The 22,250-nt window shown below is 56.1% G+C and overlaps 1 protein-coding gene across 2 annotated transcripts in view; it reads right to left on the reverse strand.

Moving 5' to 3' along the window:
- Nucleotides 1-22,250, reverse strand: part of RUSC1 (RUN and SH3 domain containing 1) — a 214,668-nt gene that overhangs the window by 15,459 nt on the left and 176,959 nt on the right. For both annotated transcript variants that reach the window (XM_073637263.1, XM_073637262.1), the window contains exon 3: nt 18,209-18,271. In XM_073637263.1, the coding sequence (XP_073493364.1) occupies nt 18,209-18,271 (63 nt within the window). The remainder of the gene's footprint in view (nt 1-18,208; nt 18,272-22,250) is intronic.

Raw genomic sequence — 22,250 nt, forward strand, 5'->3', positions numbered from 1 at the left:
CTCGTTGTGTAGGAGCATTATGCGCTGCCCGATGTGTCCCGGCTCTGATGGTACAGACCTCGGAGCTTACACTCGCTGTGTAGGAGCATTATGTGCTGCCCGGTGTGTCCCGGCTCTGATGGTACAGACCTTGGAGCTTACACTCGTTGTGTAGGAGCATTATGTGCTGCCCGGTGTGTCCCGGCTCTGATGGCACAGACCTCGGAGCTTACACTCGCTGTGTAGGAGCATTATGTGCTGCCCGGTGTGTCCTGGCTCTGATGGCACAGACCTCGGAGCTTACACTCACTGTGTAGGAGCATTATGTGCTGCCCGGTGTGTCCTGGCTCTGATGGTACAGACCTCGGAGCTTACACTCGTTGTGTAGGAGCATTATGTGCTGCCCGGTGTGTCCCGGCTCTGATGGCACAGACCTCGGAGCTTACACTCGCTGTGTAGGAGCATTATGTGCTGCCCGGTGTGTCCCGGCTCTGATGGTACAGACCTTGGAGCTTACACTCGTTGTGTAGGAGCATTATGTGCTGCCCGGTGTGTCCTGGCTCTGATGGTACAGACCTCGGAGCTTACACTCGCTGTGTAGGAGCATTATGTGCTGCCCGGTGTGTCCTGGCTCTGATGGTACAGACCTCGGAGCTTACACTCGCTGTGTAGGAGCATTATGTGCTGCCCGGTGTGTCCTGGCTCTGATGGTACAGACCTCGGAGCTTACACTCGCTGTGTAGGAGCATTATGTGCTGCCCGGTGTGTCCTGGCTCTGATGGTACAGACCTCGGAGCTTACACTCGCTGTGTAGGAGCATTATGTGCTGCCCGGTGTGTCCTGGCTCTGATGGTACAGACCTCGGAGCTTACACTCGCTGTGTAGGAGCATTATGTACTGCCCGGTGTGTCCTGGCTCTGATGGTACAGACCTCGGAGCTTACACTCGTTGTGTAGGAGCATTATGTGCTGCCCGGTGTGTCCCGGCTGTGATGGCAGAGACCTCGGAGCTTACACTCGTTGTGTAGGAGCATTATGTGCTGTCCGGTGTGTCCCGGCTCTGATGGCACAGACCTCGGAGCTTACACTCGTTGTGTTGGAGCATTATGTGCTGCCCGGTGTGTCCTGGCTCTGATGGCACAGACCTCGGAGCTTACACTCGTTGTGTTGGAGCATTATGTGCTGCCCGGTGTGTCCCGGCTCTGATGGTACAGACCTCGGAGCTTACACTCGCTGTGTAGGAGCATTATGTGCTGTCCGGTGTGTCCCGGCTCTGATGGCACAGACCTCGGAGCTTACACTCGTTGTGTTGGAGCATTATGTGCTGCCCGGTGTGTCCTGGCTCTGATGGCACAGACCTCGGAGCTTACACTCGTTGTGTAGGAGCATTATGTGCTGCCCGGTGTGTCCCGGCTCTGATGGTACAGACCTCGGAGCTTACACTCGTTGTGTAGGAGCATTATGTGCTGCCCGGTGTGTCCTGGCTCTGATGGTACAGACCTCGGAGCTTACACTCGTTGTGTAGGAGCATTATGTGCTGCCCGGTGTGTCCTGGCTCTGATGGCACAGACCTCGGAGCTTACACTCGTTGTTTAGGAGCATTATGTGCTGCCCGGTGTGTCCCGGCTCTGATGGTACAGACCTCGGAGCTTACACTCGTGTAGGAGCATTATGTGCTGCCCGACGTGTCCCGGCTCTGATGGCACAGACCTCGGAGCTTACACTCGCTGTGTAGGAGCATTATGTGCTGCCCGGTGTGTCCTGGCTCTGATGGCACAGACCTCGGAGCTTACACTCACTGTGTAGGAGCATTATGTGCTGCCCGGTGTGTCCCGGCTCTGATGGTACAGACCTCGGAGCTTACACTCGTTGTGTAGGAGCATTATGTGCTGCCCGGTGTGTCCTGGCTCTGATGGTACAGACCTCGGAGCTTACACTCGTTGTGTAGGAGCATTATGTGCTGCCCGGTGTGTCCCGGCTCTGATGGCACAGACCTCGGAGCTTACACTCGCTGTGTAGGAGCATTATGTGCTGCCCGGTGTGTCCCGGCTCTGATGGTACAGACCTTGGAGCTTACACTCGTTGTGTAGGAGCATTATGTACTGCCCGGTGTGTCCTGGCTCTGATGGTACAGACCTCGGAGCTTACACTCGCTGTGTAGGAGCATTATGTGCTGCCCGGTGTGTCCTGGCTCTGATGGTACAGACCTCGGAGCTTACACTCGCTGTGTAGGAGCATTATGTGCTGCCCGGTGTGTCCTGGCTCTGATGGTACAGACCTCGGAGCTTACACTCGCTGTGTAGGAGCATTATGTGCTGCCCGGTGTGTCCTGGCTCTGATGGTACAGACCTCGGAGCTTACATTCGCTGTGTAGGAGCATTATGTGCTGCCCGGTGTGTCCTGGCTCTGATGGTACAGACCTCGGAGCTTACACTCGCTGTGTAGGAGCATTATGTGCTGCCCGGTGTGTCCCGGCTCTGATGGTACAGACCTCGGAGCTTACACTCGTTGTGTAGGAGCATTATGTGCTGCCCGGTGTGTCCTGGCTCTGATGGTACAGACCTTGGAGCTTACACTCGTTGTGTAGGAGCATTATGTACTGCCCGGTGTGTCCTGGCTCTGATGGTACAGACCTCGGAGCTTACACTCGTTGTGTAGGAGCATTATGTGCTGCCCGGTGTGTCCTGGCTCTGATGGTACAGACCTTGGAGCTTACACTCTTGTGTAGGAGCATTATGTACTGCCCGGTGTGTCCTGGCTCTGATGGTACAGACCTCGGAGCTTACACTCGTTGTGTAGGAGCATTATGTGCTGCCCGGTGTGTCCTGGCTCTGATGGTACAGACCTTGGAGCTTACACTCGTTGTGTAGGAGCATTATGTACTGCCCGGTGTGTCCTGGCTCTGATGGTACAGACCTCGGAGCTTACACTCGCTGTGTAGGAGCATTATGTGCTGCCCGGTGTGTCCTGGCTCTGATGGTACAGACCTCGGAGCTTACACTCGCTGTGTAGGAGCATTATGTGCTGCCCGGTGTGTCCCGGCTCTGATGGTACAGACCTCGGAGCTTACACTCGTTGTGTAGGAGCATTATGTGCTGCCCGGTGTGTCCCGGCTCTGATGGCACAGACCTTGGAGCTTACACTCGCTGTGTAGGAGCATTATGTGGTGCCCGGTGTGTCCTGGCTCTGATGGTACAGACCTCGGAGCTTACACTCGTTGTGTAGGAGCATTATGTGCTGCCCGGTGTGTCCCGGCTCTGATGGTACAGACCTCGGAGCTTACACTCGCTGTGTAGGAGCATTATGTGCTGCCCGGTGTGTCCCGGCTCTGATGGCACAGACCTCGGAGCTTACACTCGTTGTGTAGGAGCATTATGTGCTGCCCGGTGTGTCCTGGCTCTGATGGTACAGACCTCGGAGCTTACACTCGTTGTGTAGGAGCATTATGTGCTGCCCGGTGTGTCCCGGCTCTGATGGTACAGACCTCGGAGCTTACAGTCGTTGTGTAGGAGCATTATGTGCTGCCCGGTGTGTCCCGGCTCTGATGGCACAGACCTCGGAGCTTACACTCGTTGTGTAGGAGCATTATGTGCTGCCCGGTGTGTCCCGGCTCTGATGGCACAGACCTCGGAGCTTACACTCGTTGTGTAGGAGCATTATGTACTGCCCGGTGTGTCCTGGCTCTGATGGTACAGACCTCGGAGCTTACGCTCGCTGTGTAGGAGCATTATGTACTGCCCGGTGTGTCCCGGCTCTGATGGTACAGACCTCGGAGCTTACACTCGCTGTGTAGGAGCATTATGTACTGCCCGGTGTGTCCTGGCTCTGATGGTACAGACCTCGGAGCTTACACTCGTTGTGTAGGAGCATTATGTGCTGCCCGGTGTGTCCCGGCTGTGATGGCACAGACCTCGGAGCTTACACTCGTTGTGTAGGAGCATTATGTGCTGCCCGGTGTGTCCTGGCTCTGATGGTACAGACCTCGGAGCTTACACTCGTTGTGTAGGAGCATTATGTGCTGCCCGGTGTGTCCTGGCTCTGATGGCACAGACTTCGGAGCTTACACTCGTTGTGTAGGAGCATTATGTGCTGCCCGGTGTGTCCCGGCTCTGATGGTACAGACCTCGGAGCTTACACTCGTTGTGTAGGAGCATTATGTGCTGCCCGGTGTGTCCCGGCTCTGATGGCACAGACCTCGGAGCTTACACTCGTTGTGTAGGAGCATTATGTGCTGCCCGGTGTGTCCCGGCTCTGATGGTACAGACCTCGGAGCTTACACTCGTTGTGTAGGAGCATTATGTGCTGTCCGGTGTGTCCCGGCTCTGATGGCACAGACCTCGGAGCTTACACTCGTTGTGTAGGAGCATTATGTGCTGCCCGGTGTGTCCTGGCTCTGATGGCACAGACTTCGGAGCTTACACTCGTTGTGTAGGAGCATTATGTGCTGCCCGGTGTGTCCCGGCTCTGATGGTACAGACCTCGGAGCTTACACTCGTTGTGTAGGAGCATTATGTGCTGTCCGGTGTGTCCCGGCTCTGATGGCACAGACCTCGGAGCTTACACTCGTTGTGTAGGAGCATTATGTGCTGCCCGGTGTGTCCTGGCTCTGATGGCACAGACCTCGGAGCTTACACTCGTTGTGTAGGAGCATTATGTGCTGCCCGGTGTGTCCCGGCTCTGATGGCACAGACCTCGGAGCTTACACTCGTTGTGTAGGAGAATTATGTGCTGTCCGGTGTGTCCCGGCTCTGATGGCACAGACCTCGGAGCTTACACTCGTTGTGTAGGAGCATTATGTGCTGCCCGACGTGTCCTGGCTCTGATGGTACAGACCTCGGAGCTTACACTCGCTGTGTAGGAGCATTATGTGCTGCCCGACGTGTCCCGGCTCTGATAGCACAGACCTCGGAGCTTACACTCGTTGTGTAGGAGCATTATGTGCTGCCCGACGTGTCCTGGCTCTGATGGTACAGACCTCGGAGCTTACACTCGCTGTGTAGGAGCATTATGTGCTGCCCGGTGTGTCCTGGCTCTGATGGTACAGACCTCGGAGCTTACACTCGCTGTGTAGGAGCATTATGTGCTGCCCGGTGTGTCCTGGCTCTGATGGTACAGACCTCGGAGCTTACACTCGCTGTGTAGGAGCATTATGTGCTGCCCGGTGTGTCCTGGCTCTGATGGTACAGACCTCGGAGCTTACACTCGCTGTGTAGGAGCATTATGTGCTGCCCGGTGTGTCCTGGCTCTGATGGTACAGACCTCGGAGCTTACACACGTTGTGTAGGAGCATTATGTGCTGCCCGGTGTGTCCCGGCTCTGATGGCACAGACCTCGGAGCTTACACTCGTTGTGTAGGAGCATTATGTGCTGCCCGGTGTATCCTGGCTCTGATGGTACAGACCTCGGAGCTTACACTCGTTGTGTAGGAGCATTATGTGCTGCCCGGTGTGTCCCAGCTCTGATGGTACAGACCTCGGAGCTTACACTCGTTGTGTAGGAGCATTATGTGCTGCCCGGTGTGTCCTGGCTCTGATGGTACAGACCTCGGAGCTTACACTCGTGTAGGAGCATTATGTGCTGCCCGGTGTGTCCCGGCTCTGATGGCACAGACCTCGGAGCTTACACTCGCTGTGTAGGAGCATTATGTGCTGCCCGGTGTGTCCCGGCTCTGATGGCACAGACCTCGGAGCTTACACTCGTTGTGTAGGAGCATTATGTGCTGCCCGGTGTGTCTCGGCTCTGATGGCACAGACCTCGGAGCTTAGACTCGCTGTGTAGGAGCATTATGTGCTGCCCGGTGTGTCCTGGCTCTGATGGTACAGACCTCGGAGCTTACACTCGCTGTGTAGGAGCATTATGTGCTGCCCGGTGTGTCCTGGCTCTGATGGTACAGACCTCGGAGCTTACACTCGTTGTGTAGGAGCATTATGTGCTGCCCGGTGTGTCCCGGCTCTGATGGCACAGACCTCGGAGCTTAGACTCGCTGTGTAGGAGCATTATGTGCTGCCCGGTGTGTCCTGGCTCTGATGGCACAGACCTCGGAGCTTACACTCGTTGTGTAGGAGCATTATGTGCTGCCCGGTGTGTCCCGGCTCTGATGGTACAGACCTCGGAGCTTACACTCGTTGTGTAGGAGCATTATGTGCTGCCCGGTGTGTCCCGGCTCTGATGGTACAGACCTCGGAGCTTACACTCGTTGTGTGGAGCATTATGTGCTGCCCGGTGTGTCCCGGCTCTGATGGCACAGACCTCGGAGCTTACACTCGTTGTGTAGGAGCATTATGTGCTGCCCGGTGTGTCCCGGCTCTGATGGTACAGACCTCAGAGCTTACACTCGTTGTGTAGGAGCATTATGTGCTGCCCGACGTGTCCCAGCTCTGATGGCACAGACCTCGGAGCTTACACTCGTTGTGTAGGAGCATTATGTGCTGCCCGGTGTGTCCTGGCTCTGATGGCACAGACCTCTGAGCTTAGACTCGCTATGTAGGAGCATTATGTGCTGCCCGGTGTGTCCTGGCTCTGATGGTACAGACCTCGGAGCTTACACTCGCTGTGTAGGAGCATTATGTGCTGCCCGGTGTGTCCCGGCTCTGATGGTACAGACCTCGGAGCTTACACTCGTTGTGTAGGAGCATTATGTGCTGCCCTGTGTGTCCCAGTTCTGATGGTACAGACCTCGGAGCTTACACTCGCTGTGTAGGAGCATTATGTGCTGCCCGGTGTGTCCTGGCTCTGATGGTACAGACCTCGGAGCTTACACTCGCTGTGTAGGAGCATTATGTGCTGCCCGGTGTGTCCTGGCTCTGATGGTACAGACCTCGGAGCTTACACTCGCTGTGTAGGAGCATTATGTGCTGCCCGGTGTGTCCTGGCTCTGATGGTACAGACCTCGGAGCTTACACTCGTTGTGTAGGAGCATTATGTGCTGCCCGGTGTGTCCTGGCTCTGATGGTACAGACCTCGGAGCTTACACTCGTTGTGTAGTAGCATTATGTGCTGCCCTGTGTGTCCTGGCTCTGATGGCACAGACCTCGGAGCTTACACTCGTTGTGTAGGAGCATTATGTGCTGCCCGGTGTGTCCTGGCTCTGATGGTACAGACCTCGGAGCTTACACTCGCTGTGTAGGAGCATTATGTGCTGCCCGGTGTGTCCCGGCTCTCATGGCACAGACCTCGGAGATTACACTCGTTGTGTAGGAGCATTATGTGCTGCCCGGTGTGTCCTGGCTCTGATGGTACAGACCTCGGAGCTTACACTCGCTGTGTAGGAGCATTATGTGCTGCCCGGTGTGTCCTGGCTCTGATGGTACAGACCTCGGAGCTTACACTCGTTGTGTAGGAGCATTATGTGCTGTCCAGTGTGTCCCGGCTCTGATGGCACAGACCTCGGAGCTTACACTCGCTGTGTAGGAGCATTATGTGCTGCCCGACGTGTCCCGGCTCTGATGGCACAGACCTCGGAGCTTACACTCGTTGTGTAGGAGCATTATGTGCTGCCCAGTGTGTCCCGGCTCTGATGGCACAGACCTCGGAGCTTACACTCGTTGTGTAGGAGCATTATGTGCTGCCCGGTGTGTCCCGGCTCTGATGGCACAGACCTCGGAGCTTACACTCGTTGTGTAGGAGCATTATGTGCTGCCCGGTGTGTCCTGGCTCTGATGGTACAGACCTCGGAGCTTACACTCGCTGTGTAGGAGCATTATGTGCTGCCCGGTGTGTCCTGGCTCTGATGGTACAGACCTCGGAGCTTACACTCGTTGTGTAGGAGCATTATGTACTGCCCGGTGTGTCCCGGCTCTGATGGCACAGACCTCGGAGCTTACACTCGCTGTGTAGGAGCATTATGTACTGCCCGGTGTGTCCCGGCTCTGATGGCACAGACCTCGGAGCTTACACTCGTTGTGTAGGAGCATTGTGTACTGCCCGGTGTGTCCCGGCTCTGATGGCACAGACCTCGGAGCTTACACTCGTTGTGTAGGAGCATTATGTGCTGCCCGGTGTGTCCTGGCTCTGATGGCACAGACCTCGGAGCTTACACTCGTTGTGTAGGAGCATTATGTGCTGCCCGGTGTGTCCCGGCTCTGATGGTACAGACCTCGGAGCTTACACTCGTTGTGTAGGAGCATTATGTGCTGCCCGGTGTGTCCCGGCTCTGATGGTAAAGACCTCGGAGCTTACACTCGTTGTGTAGGAGCATTATGTACTGCCCGGTGTGTCCCGGCTCTGATGGCACAGACCTCGGAGCTTACACTCGTTGTGTAGGAGCATTATGTGCTGCCCGGTGTGTCCCGGCTCTGATGGTACAGACCTCGGAGCTTACACTCGTTGTGTAGGAGCATTATGTGCTGCCCGGTGTGTCCCGGCTCTGATGGTACAGACCTCGGAGCTTACACTCGTTGTGTAGGAGCATTATGTGCTGCCCGGTGTGTCCTGGCTCTGATGGTACAGACCTCGGAGCTTACACTCGCTGTGTAGGAGCATTATGTGCTGCCCGGTGTGTCCCGGCTCTGATGGTACAGACCTCGGAGCTTACACTCGCTGTGTAGGAGCATTATGTGCTGCCCGGTGTGTCCCGGCTCTGATGGCACAGACCTCGGAGCTTACACTCGTTGTGTAGGAGCATTATGTGCTGCCCGGTGTGTCCCGGCTCTGATGGCACAGACCTCGGAGCTTACACTCGTTGTGTAGGAGCATTATGTACTGCCCGGTGTGTCCTGGCTCTGATGGTACAGACCTCGGAGCTTACACTCGCTGTGTAGGAGCATTATGTGCTGCCCGGTGTGTCCTGGCTCTGATGGTACAGACCTCGGAGCTTACACACGTTGTGTAGGAGCATTATGTGCTGCCCGGTGTGTCCCGGCTCTGATGGCACAGAACTCGGAGCTTACACTCGTTGTGTAGGAGCATTATGTGCTGCCCGGTGTGTCCCGGCTCTGATGGCACAGACCTCGGAGCTTACACTCGCTGTGTAGGAGCATTATGTGCTGCCCGGTGTGTCCTGGCTCTGATGGTACAGACCTCGGAGCTTACACACGTTGTGTAGGAGCATTATGTGCTGCCCGGTGTGTCCCGGCTCTGATGGCACAGACCTCGGAGCTTACACTCGTTGTGTAGGAGCATTATGTGCTGCCCGGTGTGTCCCGGCTCTGATGGTACAGACCTCGGAGCTTACACTCGTTGTGTAGGAGCATTATGTGCTGCCCGGTGTGTCCTGGCTCTGATGGTACAGACCTCGGAGCTTACACTCGTGTAGGAGCATTATGTGCTGCCCGGTGTGTCCCGGCTCTGATGGCACAGACCTCGGAGCTTACACTCGTTGTGTAGGAGCATTATGTGCTGCCCGACGTGTCCCAGCTCTGATGGCACAGACCTCGGAGCTTACACTCGTTGTGTAGGAGCATTATGTGCTGCCCGGTGTGTCCTGGCTCTGATGGCACAGACCTCGGAGCTTAGACTCGCTATGTAGGAGCATTATGTGCTGCCCGGTGTGTCCTGGCTCTGATGGTACAGACCTCGGAGCTTACACTCGCTGTGTAGGAGCATTATGTGCTGCCCGGTGTGTCCTGGCTCTGATGGTACAGACCTCGGAGCTTACACTCGCTGTGTAGGAGCATTATGTGCTGCCCGGTGTGTCCCGGCTCTGATGGTACAGACCTCGGAGCTTACACTCGTTGTGTAGGAGCATTATGTGCTGCCCGGTGTGTCCCGGTTCTGATGGTACAGACCTCGGAGCTTACACTCGCTGTGTAGGAGCATTATGTGCTGCCCGGTGTGTCCTGGCTCTGATGGTACAGACCTCGGAGCTTACACTCGCTGTGTAGGAGCATTATGTGCTGCCCGGTGTGTCCTGGCTCTGATGGTACAGACCTCGGAGCTTACACTCGCTGTGTAGGAGCATTATGTGCTGCCCGGTGTGTCCTGGCTCTGATGGTACAGACCTCGGAGCTTACACTCGTTGTGTAGGAGCATTATGTGCTGCCCGGTGTGTCCCGGCTCTGATGGCACAGACCTCGGAGCTTACACTCGTTGTGTAGGAGCATTATGTACTGCCCGGTGTGTCCTGGCTCTGATGGTACAGACCTCGGAGCTTACACTCGTTGTGTAGGAGCATTATGTGCTGCCCGGTGTGTCCTGGCTCTGATGGTACAGACCTCGGAGCTTACACTCGTTGTGTAGGAGCATTATGTGCTGCCCGGTGTGTCCTGGCTCTGATGGTACAGACCTCGGAGCTTACACTCGTGTAGGAGCATTATGTGCTGCCCGGTGTGTCCCGGCTCTGATGGCACAGACCTCGGAGCTTACACTCGTTGTGTAGGAGCATTATGTGCTGCCCGACGTGTCCCAGCTCTGATGGCACAGACCTCGGAGCTTACACTCGTTGTGTAGGAGCATTATGTGCTGCCCGGTGTGTCCTGGCTCTGATGGCACAGACCTCGGAGCTTAGACTCGCTATGTAGGAGCATTATGTGCTGCCCGACGTGTCCCAGCTCTGATGGCACAGACCTCGGAGCTTACACTCGCTGTGTAGGAGCATTATGTGCTGCCCGGTGTGTCCTGGCTCTGATGGTACAGACCTCGGAGCTTACACTCGCTGTGTAGGAGCATTATGTGCTGCCCGGTGTGTCCCGGCTCTGATGGTACAGACCTCGGAGCTTACACTCGCTGTGTAGGAGCATTATGTGCTGCCCGGTGTGTCCCGGCTCTGATGGTACAGACCTCGGAGCTTACACTCGTTGTGTAGGAGCATTATGTGCTGCCCGGTGTGTCCCGGTTCTGATGGTACAGACCTCGGAGCTTACACTCGCTGTGTAGGAGCATTATGTGCTGCCCGGTGTGTCCTGGCTCTGATGGTACAGACCTCGGAGCTTACACTCGCTGTGTAGGAGCATTATGTGCTGCCCGGTGTGTCCTGGCTCTGATGGTACAGACCTCGGAGCTTACACTCGCTGTGTAGGAGCATTATGTGCTGCCCGGTGTGTCCTGGCTCTGATGGTACAGACCTCGGAGCTTACACTCGTTGTGTAGGAGCATTATGTGCTGCCCGGTGTGTCCCGGCTCTGATGGCACAGACCTCGGAGCTTACACTCGTTGTGTAGGAGCATTATGTACTGCCCGGTGTGTCCTGGCTCTGATGGTACAGACCTCGGAGCTTACACTCGCTGTGTAGGAGCATTATGTGCTGCCCGGTGTGTCCTGGCTCTGATGGTACAGACCTCGGAGCTTACACACGTTGTGTAGGAGCATTATGTGCTGCCCGGTGTGTCCCGGCTCTGATGGCACAGACCTCGGAGCTTACACTCGTTGTGTAGGAGCATTATGTACTGCCCGGTGTGTCCTGGCTCTGATGGTACAGACCTCGGAGCTTACACTCGCTGTGTAGGAGCATTATGTGCTGCCCGGTGTGTCCTGGCTCTGATGGTACAGACCTCGGAGCTTACACACGTTGTGTAGGAGCATTATGTGCTGCCCGGTGTGTCCCGGCTCTGATGGCACAGACCTCGGAGCTTACACTCGTTGTGTAGGAGCATTATGTGCTGCCCGGTGTGTCCCGGCTCTGATGGCACAGACCTCGGAGCTTACACTCGCTGTGTAGGAGCATTATGTGCTGCCCGGTGTGTCCTGGCTCTGATGGTACAGACCTCGGAGCTTACACACGTTGTGTAGGAGCATTATGTGCTGCCCGGTGTGTCCCGGCTCTGATGGCACAGACCTCGGAGCTTACACTCGTTGTGTAGGAGCATTATGTGCTGCCCGGTGTGTCCCGGCTCTGATGGTACAGACCTCGGAGCTTACACTCGTTGTGTAGGAGCATTATGTGCTGCCCGGTGTGTCCTGGCTCTGATGGTACAGACCTCGGAGCTTACACTCGTGTAGGAGCATTATGTGCTGCCTGGTGTGTCCTGGCTCTGATGGTACAGACCTCGGAGCTTACACTCGTTGTGTAGGAGCATTATGTGCTGCCCGGTGTGTCCTGGCTCTGATGGTACAGACCTCGGAGCTTACACTCGCTGTGTAGGAGCATTATGTGCTGCCCGGTGTGTCCTGGCTCTGATGGTACAGACCTCGGAGCTTACACTCGCTGTGTAGGAGCATTATGTGCTGCCCGGTGTGTCCTGGCTCTGATGGTACAGACCTCGGAGCTTACACTCGCTGTGTAGGAGCATTATGTGCTGCCCGGTGTGTCCCGGCTCTGATGGTACAGACCTCGGAGCTTACACTCGCTGTGTAGGAGCATTATGTGCTGCCCGGTGTGTCCTGGCTCTGATGGCACAGACCTCCGAGCTTAGACTCGCTATGTAGGAGCATTATGTGCTGCCCGGTGTGTCCTGGCTCTGATGGTACAGACCTCGGAGCTTACACTCGCTGTGTAGGAGCATTATGTGCTGCCCGGTGTGTCCTGGCTCTGATGGTACAGACCTCGCAGCTTACACTCGCTGTGTAGGAGCATTATGTGCTGCCCGGTGTGTCCCGGCTCTGATGGTACAGACCTCGGAGCTTACACTCGTTGTGTAGGAGCATTATGTGCTGCCCGGTGTGTCCCGGTTCTGATGGTACAGACCTCGGAGCTTACACTCGTTGTGTAGGAGCATTATGTGCTGCCCGGTGTGTCCCGGCTCTGATGGCACAGACCTCGGAGCTTACACTCGCTGTGTAGGAGCATTATGTGCTGCCCGGTGTGTCCTGGCTCTGATGGTACAGACCTCGGAGCTTACACTCGTTGTGTAGGAGCATTATGTGCTGCCCGGTGTGTCCTGGCTCTGATGGTACAGACCTCGGAGCTTACACTCGCTGAGTAGGAGCATTATGTGCTGCCCGGTGTGTCCCGGCTCTGATGGTACAGACCTCGGAGCTTACACTCGTTGTGTAGGAGCATTATGTGCTGCCCGGTGTGTCCTGGCTCTGATGGTACAGACCTCGGAGCTTACACTCGCTGTGTAGGAGCATTATGTGCTGCCCGGTGTGTCCTGGCTCTGATGGTACAGACCTCGGAGCTTACACTCGCTGTGTAGGAGCATTATGTGCTGCCCGGTGTGTCCTGGCTCTGATGGTACAGACCTCGGAGCTTACACTCGTTGTGTAGGAGCATTATGTGCTGCCCGGTGTGTCCTGGCTCTGATGGTACAGACCTCGGAGCTTACACTCGCTGTGTAGGAGCATTATGTGCTGCCCGGTGTGTCGTGGCTCTGATGGTACAGACCTCGGAGCTTACACTCGTTGTGTAGGAGCATTATGTGCTGCCCGGTGTGTCCTGGCTCTGATGGCACAGACCTCGGAGCTTACACTCGCTGTGTAGGAGCATTATGTGCTGCCCGGTGTGTCCTGGCTCTGATGGTACAGACCTCGGAGCTTACACTCGTTGTGTAGGAGCATTATGTGCTGCCCGATGTGTCCTGGCTCTGATGGCACAGACCTAGGAGATTACACTCGCTGTGTAGGAGCATTATGTGCTGCCCGATGTGTCCTGGCTCTGATGGCACAGACCTCGGAGCTTACACTCGCTGTGTAGGAGCATTATGTGCTGCCCGATGTGTCCTGGCTCTGATGGCACAGACCTCGGAGCTTACACTCGCTGTGTAGGAGCATTATGTGCTGCCCGGTGTGTCCTGGCTCTGATGGTACAGACCTCGGAGCTTACACTCGCTGTGTAGGAGCATTATATGCTGCCCGGTGTATCCCGGCTCTCATGGCACAGACCTCGGAGATTACACTCGTTGTGTAGGAGCATTATGTGCTGCCCGGTGTGTCCTGGCTCTGATGGTACAGACCTCGGAGCTTACACTCGCTGTGTAGGAGCATTATGTGCTGCCCGGTGTGTCCCGGCTCTGATGGCACAGACCTCGGAGATTACACTCGTTGTGTAGGAGCATTATGTGCTGCCCGGTGTGTCCTGGCTCTGATGGTACAGACCTCGGAGCTTACACTCGTTGTGTAGGAGCATTATGTGCTGTCCAGTGTGTCCCGGCTCTGATGGCACAGACCTCGGAGCTTACACTCGCTGTGTAGGAGCATTATGTGCTGCCCGGTGTGTCCTGGCTCTGATGGTACAGACCTCGGAGCTTACACTCGTTGTGTAGGAGCATTATGTGCTGTCCAGTGTGTCCCGGCTCTGATGGCACAGACCTCGGAGCTTACACTCGCTGTGTAGGAGCATTATGTGCTGCCCGACGTGTCCCGGCTCTGATGGCACAGACCTCGGAGCTTACACTCGTTGTGTAGGAGCATTATGTGCTGCCCAGTGTGTCCTGGCTCTGATGGTACAGACCTCGGAGCTTACACTCGTTGTGTAGGAGCATTATTTGCTGCCCGGTGTGTCCCGGCTCTGATGGCACAGACCTCGGAGCTTACACTCGTTGTGTAGGAGCATTATGTGCTGCCCTGTGTGTCCCGGCTCTGATGGCACAGACCTCGGAGCTTACACTCGTTGTGTAGGAGCATTATGTGCTGCCCGGTGTGTCCTGGCTCTGATGGTACAGACCTTGGAGCTTACACTCGTTGTGTAGGAGCATTATGTGCTGCCCGGTGTGTCCCGGCTCTGATGGTAAAGACCTCGGAGCTTACACTCGTTGTGTAGGAGCATTATGTACTGCCCGGTGTGTCCTGGCTCTGATGGTACAGACCTCGGAGCTTACACTCGCTGTGTAGGAGCATTATGTACTGCCCGGTGTGTCCCGGCTCTGATGGCACAGACCTCTGAGCTTACACTCGTTGTGTAGGAGCATTATGTACTGCCCGGTGTGTCCCGGCTCTGATGGCACAGACCTCGGAGCTTACACTCGCTGTGTAGGAGCATTATGTGCTGCCCGGTGTGTCGTGGCTCTGATGGTACAGACCTCGGAGCTTACACTCGTTGTGTAGGAGCATTATGTGCTGCCCGGTGTGTCCTGGCTCTGATGGCACAGACCTCGGAGCTTACACTCGCTGTGTAGGAGCATTATGTGCTGCCCGGTGTGTCCTGGCTCTGATGGTACAGACCTCGGAGCTTACACTCGTTGTGTAGGAGCATTATGTGCTGCCCGATGTGTCCTGGCTCTGATGGCACAGACCTAGGAGCTTACACTCGCTGTGTAGGAGCATTATATGCTGCCCGGTGTATCCCGGCTCTCATGGCACAGACCTCGGAGAGTACACTCGTTGTGTAGGAGCATTATGTGCTGCCCGGTGTGTCCTGGCTCTGATGGTACAGACCTCGGAGCTTACACTCGCTGTGTAGGAGCATTATGTGCTGCCCGGTGTGTCCTGGCTCTGATGGTACAGACCTCGGAGCTTACACTCGTTGTGTAGGAGCATTATGTGCTGTCCAGTGTGTCCCGGCTCTGATGGCACAGACCTCGGAGCTTACACTCGCTGTGTAGGAGCATTATGTGCTGCCCGGTGTGTCCTGGCTCTGATGGTACAGACCTCGGAGCTTACACTCGTTGTGTAGGAGCATTATGTGCTGTCCAGTGTGTCCCGGCTCTGATGGCACAGACCTCGGAGCTTACACTCGCTGTGTAGGAGCATTATGTGCTGCCCGACGTGTCCCGGCTCTGATGGCACAGACCTCGGAGCTTACACTCGTTGTGTAGGAGCATTATGTGCTGCCCAGTGTGTCCCGGCTCTGATGGCACAGACCTCGGAGCTTACACTCGTTGTGTAGGAGCATTATGTGCTGCCCGGTGTGTCCCGGCTCTGATGGCACAGACCTCGGAGCTTACACTCGTTGTGTAGGAGCATTATGTGCTGCCCGGTGTGTCCCGGCTCTGATGGCACAGACCTCGGAGCTTACACTCGTTGTGTAGGAGCATTATGTGCTGCCCGGTGTGTCGTGGCTCTGATGGTACAGACCTCGGAGCTTACACTCGTTGTGTAGGAGCATTATGTGCTGCCCGGTGTGTCCCGGCTCTGATGGCACAGACCTCGGAGCTTACACTCGTTGTGTAGGAGCATTATGTGCTGCCCGGTGTGTCCTGGCTCTGATGGCACAGACCTCGGAGCTTACACTCGCTGTGTAGGAGCATTATGTGCTGCCCGGTGTGTCCCGGCTCTGATGGCACAGACCTCGGAGCTTACACTCGCTGTGTAGGAGCATTATGTGCTGCCCGGTGTGTCCCGGCTCTGATGGCACAGACCTCGGAGCTTACACTCGTTGTGTAGGAGCATTATGTGCTGCCCGGTGTGTCCTGGCTCTGATGGCACAGACCTCGTAGCTTACACTCGTTGTGTAGGAGCATTATGTGCTGCCCGGTGTGTCCTGGCTCTGATGGTACAGACCTCGGAGCTTACACTCGTTGTGTAGGAGCATTATGTGCTGCCCGGGGTGTGTCCCGGCTCTGATGGTACAGACCTCGGAGCTTACACTCGCTGTGTAGGAGCATTATGTGCTGCCCGGTGTGCCCCGGCTCTGATGGTACAGACCTCGGAGCTTACACTCGCTGTGTAGGAGCATTATGTGCTGCCCGGTGTGTCCCGGCTCTGATGGTACAGACCTCGGAGCTTACACTCGTTGTGTAGGAGCATTATGTGCTGTCCGGTGTGTCCCGGCTCTGATGGTACAGACCTCGGAGCTTACACTCGTTGTGTAGGAGCATTATGTGCTGCCCGGTGTGTCCTGGCTCTGATGGTACAGACCTCGGAGCTTACACTCGTTGTGTAGGAGCATTATGTGCTGTCCGGTGTGTCCCGGCTCTGATGGCACAGACCTCGGAGCTTACACTCGTTGTGTAGGAGCATTATGTACTGCCCAGTGTGTCCTGGCTCTGATGGTACAGACCTCGGAGCTTACACTCGCTGTGTAGGAGCATTATGTGCTGCCCGGTGTGTCCCGGCTCTGATGGTACAGACCTCGGAGCTTACACTCGTTGTGTAGGAGCATTATGTGCTGTCCGGTGTGTCCCGGCTCTGATGGTACAGACCTCGGAGCTTACACTCGTTGTGTAGGAGCATTATGTGCTGCCCGGTGTGTCCCGGCTCTGATGGCACAGACCTCGGAGCTTACACTCGTTGTGTAGGAGCATTATGTGCTGCCCGGTGTGTCCTGGCTCTGATGGTACAGACCTCGGAGCTTACACTCGTCGTGTAGGAGCATTATGTGCTGCCCGGTGTGTCCCGGCTCTGATGGCACAGACCTCGGAGCTTACACTTGTGTAGGAGCATTATGTGCTGCCCGGTGTGTCCCGGCTCTTATGGCACAGACCTCGGAGCTTACACTCGTTGTGTAGGAGCATTATGTGCTGCCCGGTGTGTCCTGGCTCTGATGGCACAGACCTCGGAGCTTACACTCGTTGTGTAGGAGCATTATGTGCTGCCCGGTGTGTCCTGGCTCTGATGGCACAGACCTCGGAGCTTACACTCGTTGTGTAGGAGCATTATGTGCTGCCCGGTGTGTCCTGGCTCTGATGGCACAGACCTCGGAGCTTACACTCGTTGTGTAGGAGCATTATGTGCTGCCCGGTGTGTCCCGGCTCTGATGGTACAGACCTCGGAGCTTACACTCGTTGTGTAGGAGCATTATGTGCTGCCCGGTGTGTCCTGGCTCTGATGGTACAGACCTCGGAGCTTACACTCGCTGTGTAGGAGCATTATGTGCTGCCCGGTGTGTCCTGGCTCTGATGGTACAGACCTCGGAGCTTACACTCGTTGTGTAGGAGCATTATGTGCTGCCCGGTGTGTCCCGGCTCTGATGGTACAGACCTCGGAGCTTACACTCGTTGTGTAGGAGCATTATGTGCTGCCCGGTGTGTCCTGGCTCTGATGGCACAGACCTCGGAGCTTACACTCGTTGTGTAGGAGCATTATGTGCTGCCCGGTGTGTCCCGGCTCTGATGGCACAGACCTCGGAGCTTACACTCGCTGTGTAGGAGCATTATGTGCTGCCCGGTGTGTCCTGGCTCTGATGGCACAGACCTCGGAGCTTACACTCGTTGTGTAGGAGCATTATGTGCTGCCCGGTGTGTCCCGGCTCTGATGGCACAGACCTCGGAGCTTACACTCGCTGTGTAGGAGCATTATGTGCTGCCCGGTGTGTCCTGGCTCTGATGGTACAGACCTCGGAGCTTACACTCGTTGTGTAGGAGCATTATGTGCTGCCCGGTGTGTCCCGGCTCTGATGGCACAGACCTCGGAGCTTACACTTGTGTAGGTGCATTATGATCACAGCATAAAAAAATTTAATGGGGTCTCCAGAGTCAATGTGTGGCTCTTCAACCTCCTTTGCGCTAAAGGCCCCCTCCGCAGACCGGTAGAACACTCACTTTTTTTCTGCCGCTGTATAGAGTCTTCAGCCTCATCCGCCATTAACAGCTCACGCTCCGCAGCTGCAGGAACAGAGGTCGTGTCAGATCACGTGTCATTGGGCAAATAGCATCAGCTCTGCGGGGTCAGGACCCACACCCCCAGGAGAGGAGGACCCACACCCCAAGGAGAGGAGGACCCACACCCCCCAGGAGAGGAGGACCCACACCCCCAGGAGAGGAGGACCCACACCCCCAGGAGAGGAGGACCCACACCCCCAGGAGAGGAAGACCCACACCCCAAGGAGAGGAGGACCCACACCCCCCAGGAGAGGAGGACCCACACCCCCAGGAGAGGAGGACCCACACCCCCAGGAGAGGAGGACCCACACCCCCCAGGAGAGGAGGACCCACACCCCCCAGGAGAGGAGGACCCACACCCCCCAGGAGAGGAGGACCCACACCCCTCAGGAGAGGAGGACCCACACCCCCCAGGAGAGGAGGACCCACACCCCCTAGGAGAGGAGGACCCACACCCCCCAGGAGAGGAGGACCCACACCTCCCAGGAGAGGAGGACCCACACCCCCCAGGAGAGGAGGACCCACACCCCCCAGGAGAGGAGGACCCACAACCCCCAGGAGTTTCATCCCTCTGTGGGCACCGGCGCAGCAGGAAAGCTGCCGCCAGGATGAGGCCGGTACCAAACAGCAGCGACATCTGGGGGTCATCATTCGAAACGCCCCACTAGAGCATTAGAGGGGGGCTGCTCAAATAGAGAGGTCACAACCTCTGAACGACAGAAGTAAAGACTCAGCCAAACAGCCCCTATATAATGATAGGAGGACGGAGGGACCCCTATATAATGACAGAAGGGGCCCTATATGATGACAGGACAGAGGGCCCTATATAATGACAGGAGGAGGAAGGGACCCCTATATTATGACAGGAGGACGGAGGGCCCCTATGTTATGACAGGAGGACGGAGGGCCCCTATAGTATGACAGAAGGGGCCCTATATTATGACAGGACAGAGGGCCCTATATAATGACAGGAGGACGGAGGGACCCCTATATAATGACAGGAGGACGGAGGGACCCCTATATAATGACAGGAGGATGGAGGGCCCCTATATAATGACAGGAGGACGGAGGGCCCCTATATATTGACAGGAGGACGGAGGGCCCCTATAGAATGACAGGAGGACGGAGGGACCCCTATATAATGATAGGAGGACAGAGGGCCCCTATATAATGACAGGAGGATGGAGGGCCCCTATATAATGACAGGAGGACGGAGGGCCCCTATATAATGACAGGAGGACGGAGGGCCCCTATATAATGACAGGAGGACGGAGGGACCCTATATAATGACAGGAGGACGGAGGGACCCTATATAATGACAGAAGGGGCCCTATATGATGACAGGACAGAGGGCCCTATATTATGACAGGAGGACGGAGGGCCCCTATATAATGACAGGAGACTGAGAGACCCCTATATAATGACAGAAGGGGCCCTATATTATGACAGGAGGACGGAGGACCCCTATATTATGACAGGAGGACGGAGGGACCCCTATATAATGACAGGAGGACGGAGGGCCCCTATATAATGACAGGAGGACGGAGGGCCCCTATATAATGACAGGGCGACGGAGGGCCCCTATATAATGACAGGAGGACGGAGGGCCCCTATATAATGACAGGAGGACGGAGGGCCCCTATATAATGACAGGATAGAGGGCCCCTATAATATGACAGGAGGACGGAGGGCCCTTATAGTATGACAGGAGGACGGAGGGCCCCTATGTTATGACAGGAGGACGAAGGGCCCCTATAGTATGACAGGAGGACGGAGGGCCCCTATAGTATGACAGGAGGACGGAGGGCCCCTATAGTATGACAGGAGGACGGAGGGCCCCTATAGTATGACAGGAGGACGGAGGGCCCCTATATAATGACAGGAGGACGGAGGGCCCCCTATATAATGACAGGAGGACGGAGGGCCCCTATATAATGACAGGAGGACGGAGGGCCCCTATATAATGACAGGAGGACGGAGGGCCCCTATATAATAACAGGAGGACGGAGGGCCCCTATAGTATGACAGGAGGACGGAGGGCCCCTATATAATGACAGGAGGATGGAGGGCCCCTATATAATGACAGGAGGATGGAGGGCCCCTATATAATGACAGAAGGACGGAGGGACCCCTATATAATGACAGGAGGACAGAGGGCCCCTATATAATGACAGGAGGACGGAGGGTCCCTATAGTATGACAGGAGGACAGAGGGCCCCTATATAATGACAGGAGGACGGAGGGCCCCTATATAATGACAGGAGGACGGAGGGCCCCTATATAATGACAGGAGACTGAGGGACCCCTATATAATGACAGAAGGGGCCCTATATTATGACAGGAGGACGGAGGACCCCTATATTATGACAGGAGGACGGAGGGACCCCTATATAATGACAGGAGGACGGAGGGCCCCTATATTATGACAGGAGACTGAGGGGCCCCTATATAATGACAGAAGGGGCCCTATATTATGACAGGAGGACGGAGGAACCCTATATTATGACAGGAGGACGGAGGGACCCCTATATAATGACAGGAGGACGGAGGGACCCCTATATAATGACAGGAGGACGGAGGGACCCCTATACAATGACAGGAGGACGGAGGGCCCCTATATTATGACAGGAGGATGGAGGGCCCCTATATAATGACAGGAGGACGGAGGGCCCCTATATAATGACAGGAGGACGGAGGGCCCCTATATAATGACAGGATAGAGGGCCCCTATATAATGACAGGAGGACGGAGGGCCCCTATAGTATGAGAGGAGGACGGAGGGCCCCTATGTTATGACAGGAGGACGAAGGGCCCCTATGTTATGACAGGAGGACGAAGGGCCCCTATAGTATGACAGGAGGACGGAGGGCCCCTATAGTATGACAGGAGGACGGAGGGCCCCTATATAATAACAGGAGGACGGAGGGCCCCCTATATAATGACAGGAGGACGGAGGGCCCCTATATAATGACAGGACGGAGGGCCCCTATATAATAACAGGAGGACGGAGGGCCCCTATAGTATGACAGGAGGACGGAGGGCCCCTATAGTATGACAGGAGGACGGAGGGCCCCTATATAATGACAGGAGGATGGAGGGCCCCTATATAATGACAGGAGGACAGAGGGCCCCTATAGTATGACAGGAGGACGGAGGGCCCCTATAGTATGACAGGAGGACGGAGGGCCCCTATAGTATGACAGGAGGACAGAGGGCCCCTATATAATGACAGGAGGATGGAGGGACCCCTATATAATGACAGGAGGACAGAGGGCCCCTATATAATGACAGGAGGACGGAGGGACCCCTATATAATGACAGGAGGACGGAGGGCCCCTATAGTATGACAGGAGGACGGAGGGACCCCTATATAATGACAGGAGGACGGAGGGCCCCTATATAATGACAGGAGGACGGAGGGACCCCTATAGTATGACAGGAGGACGGAGGGCCCCTATAGTATGACAGGAGGACGGAGGGCCCCTATAGTATGACAGGAGGACGGAGGGACCCCTATAGTATGACAGGAGGACGGAGGGACCCCTATATAATGACAGGAGGACGGAGGGACCCCTATAGTATGACAGGAGGACGGAGGGACCCCTATATAATGACAGGAGGACAGAGGGCCCCTATATAATGACAGGAGGACGGAGGGCCCCTATATAATGACAGGAGGACGGAGGGCCCCTATATAATGACAGGAGGACAGAGGGCCCCTATAGTATGACAGGAGGACGGAGGGACCCCTATATAATGACAGGAGGACAGAGGGCCCCTATATAATGACAGGAGGGCCCCTATATGACAGGTACTATAGGGGGTGCAGTCTGAGGGTGTATTATATGACATACAGCGGCCCTCAGGTCCCTCCAGCAGAGCCGCACTCATCACCACCTGTGCCGGCAGGTGACGGCTGCTGAGGGTCGCTGCGCGACAGATGGTAAGCGGCCTTATAGTGTGAGGGGCTGTGGTCACGTGC

The sequence above is a fragment of the Phyllobates terribilis genome, unplaced genomic scaffold, assembly GCF_046119375.1.
Source record: "Phyllobates terribilis strain yellow unplaced genomic scaffold, ASM4611937v1 Scaffold_6__1_contigs__length_29720123, whole genome shotgun sequence".
Taxonomy (NCBI): domain Eukaryota; kingdom Metazoa; phylum Chordata; class Amphibia; order Anura; family Dendrobatidae; genus Phyllobates; species Phyllobates terribilis.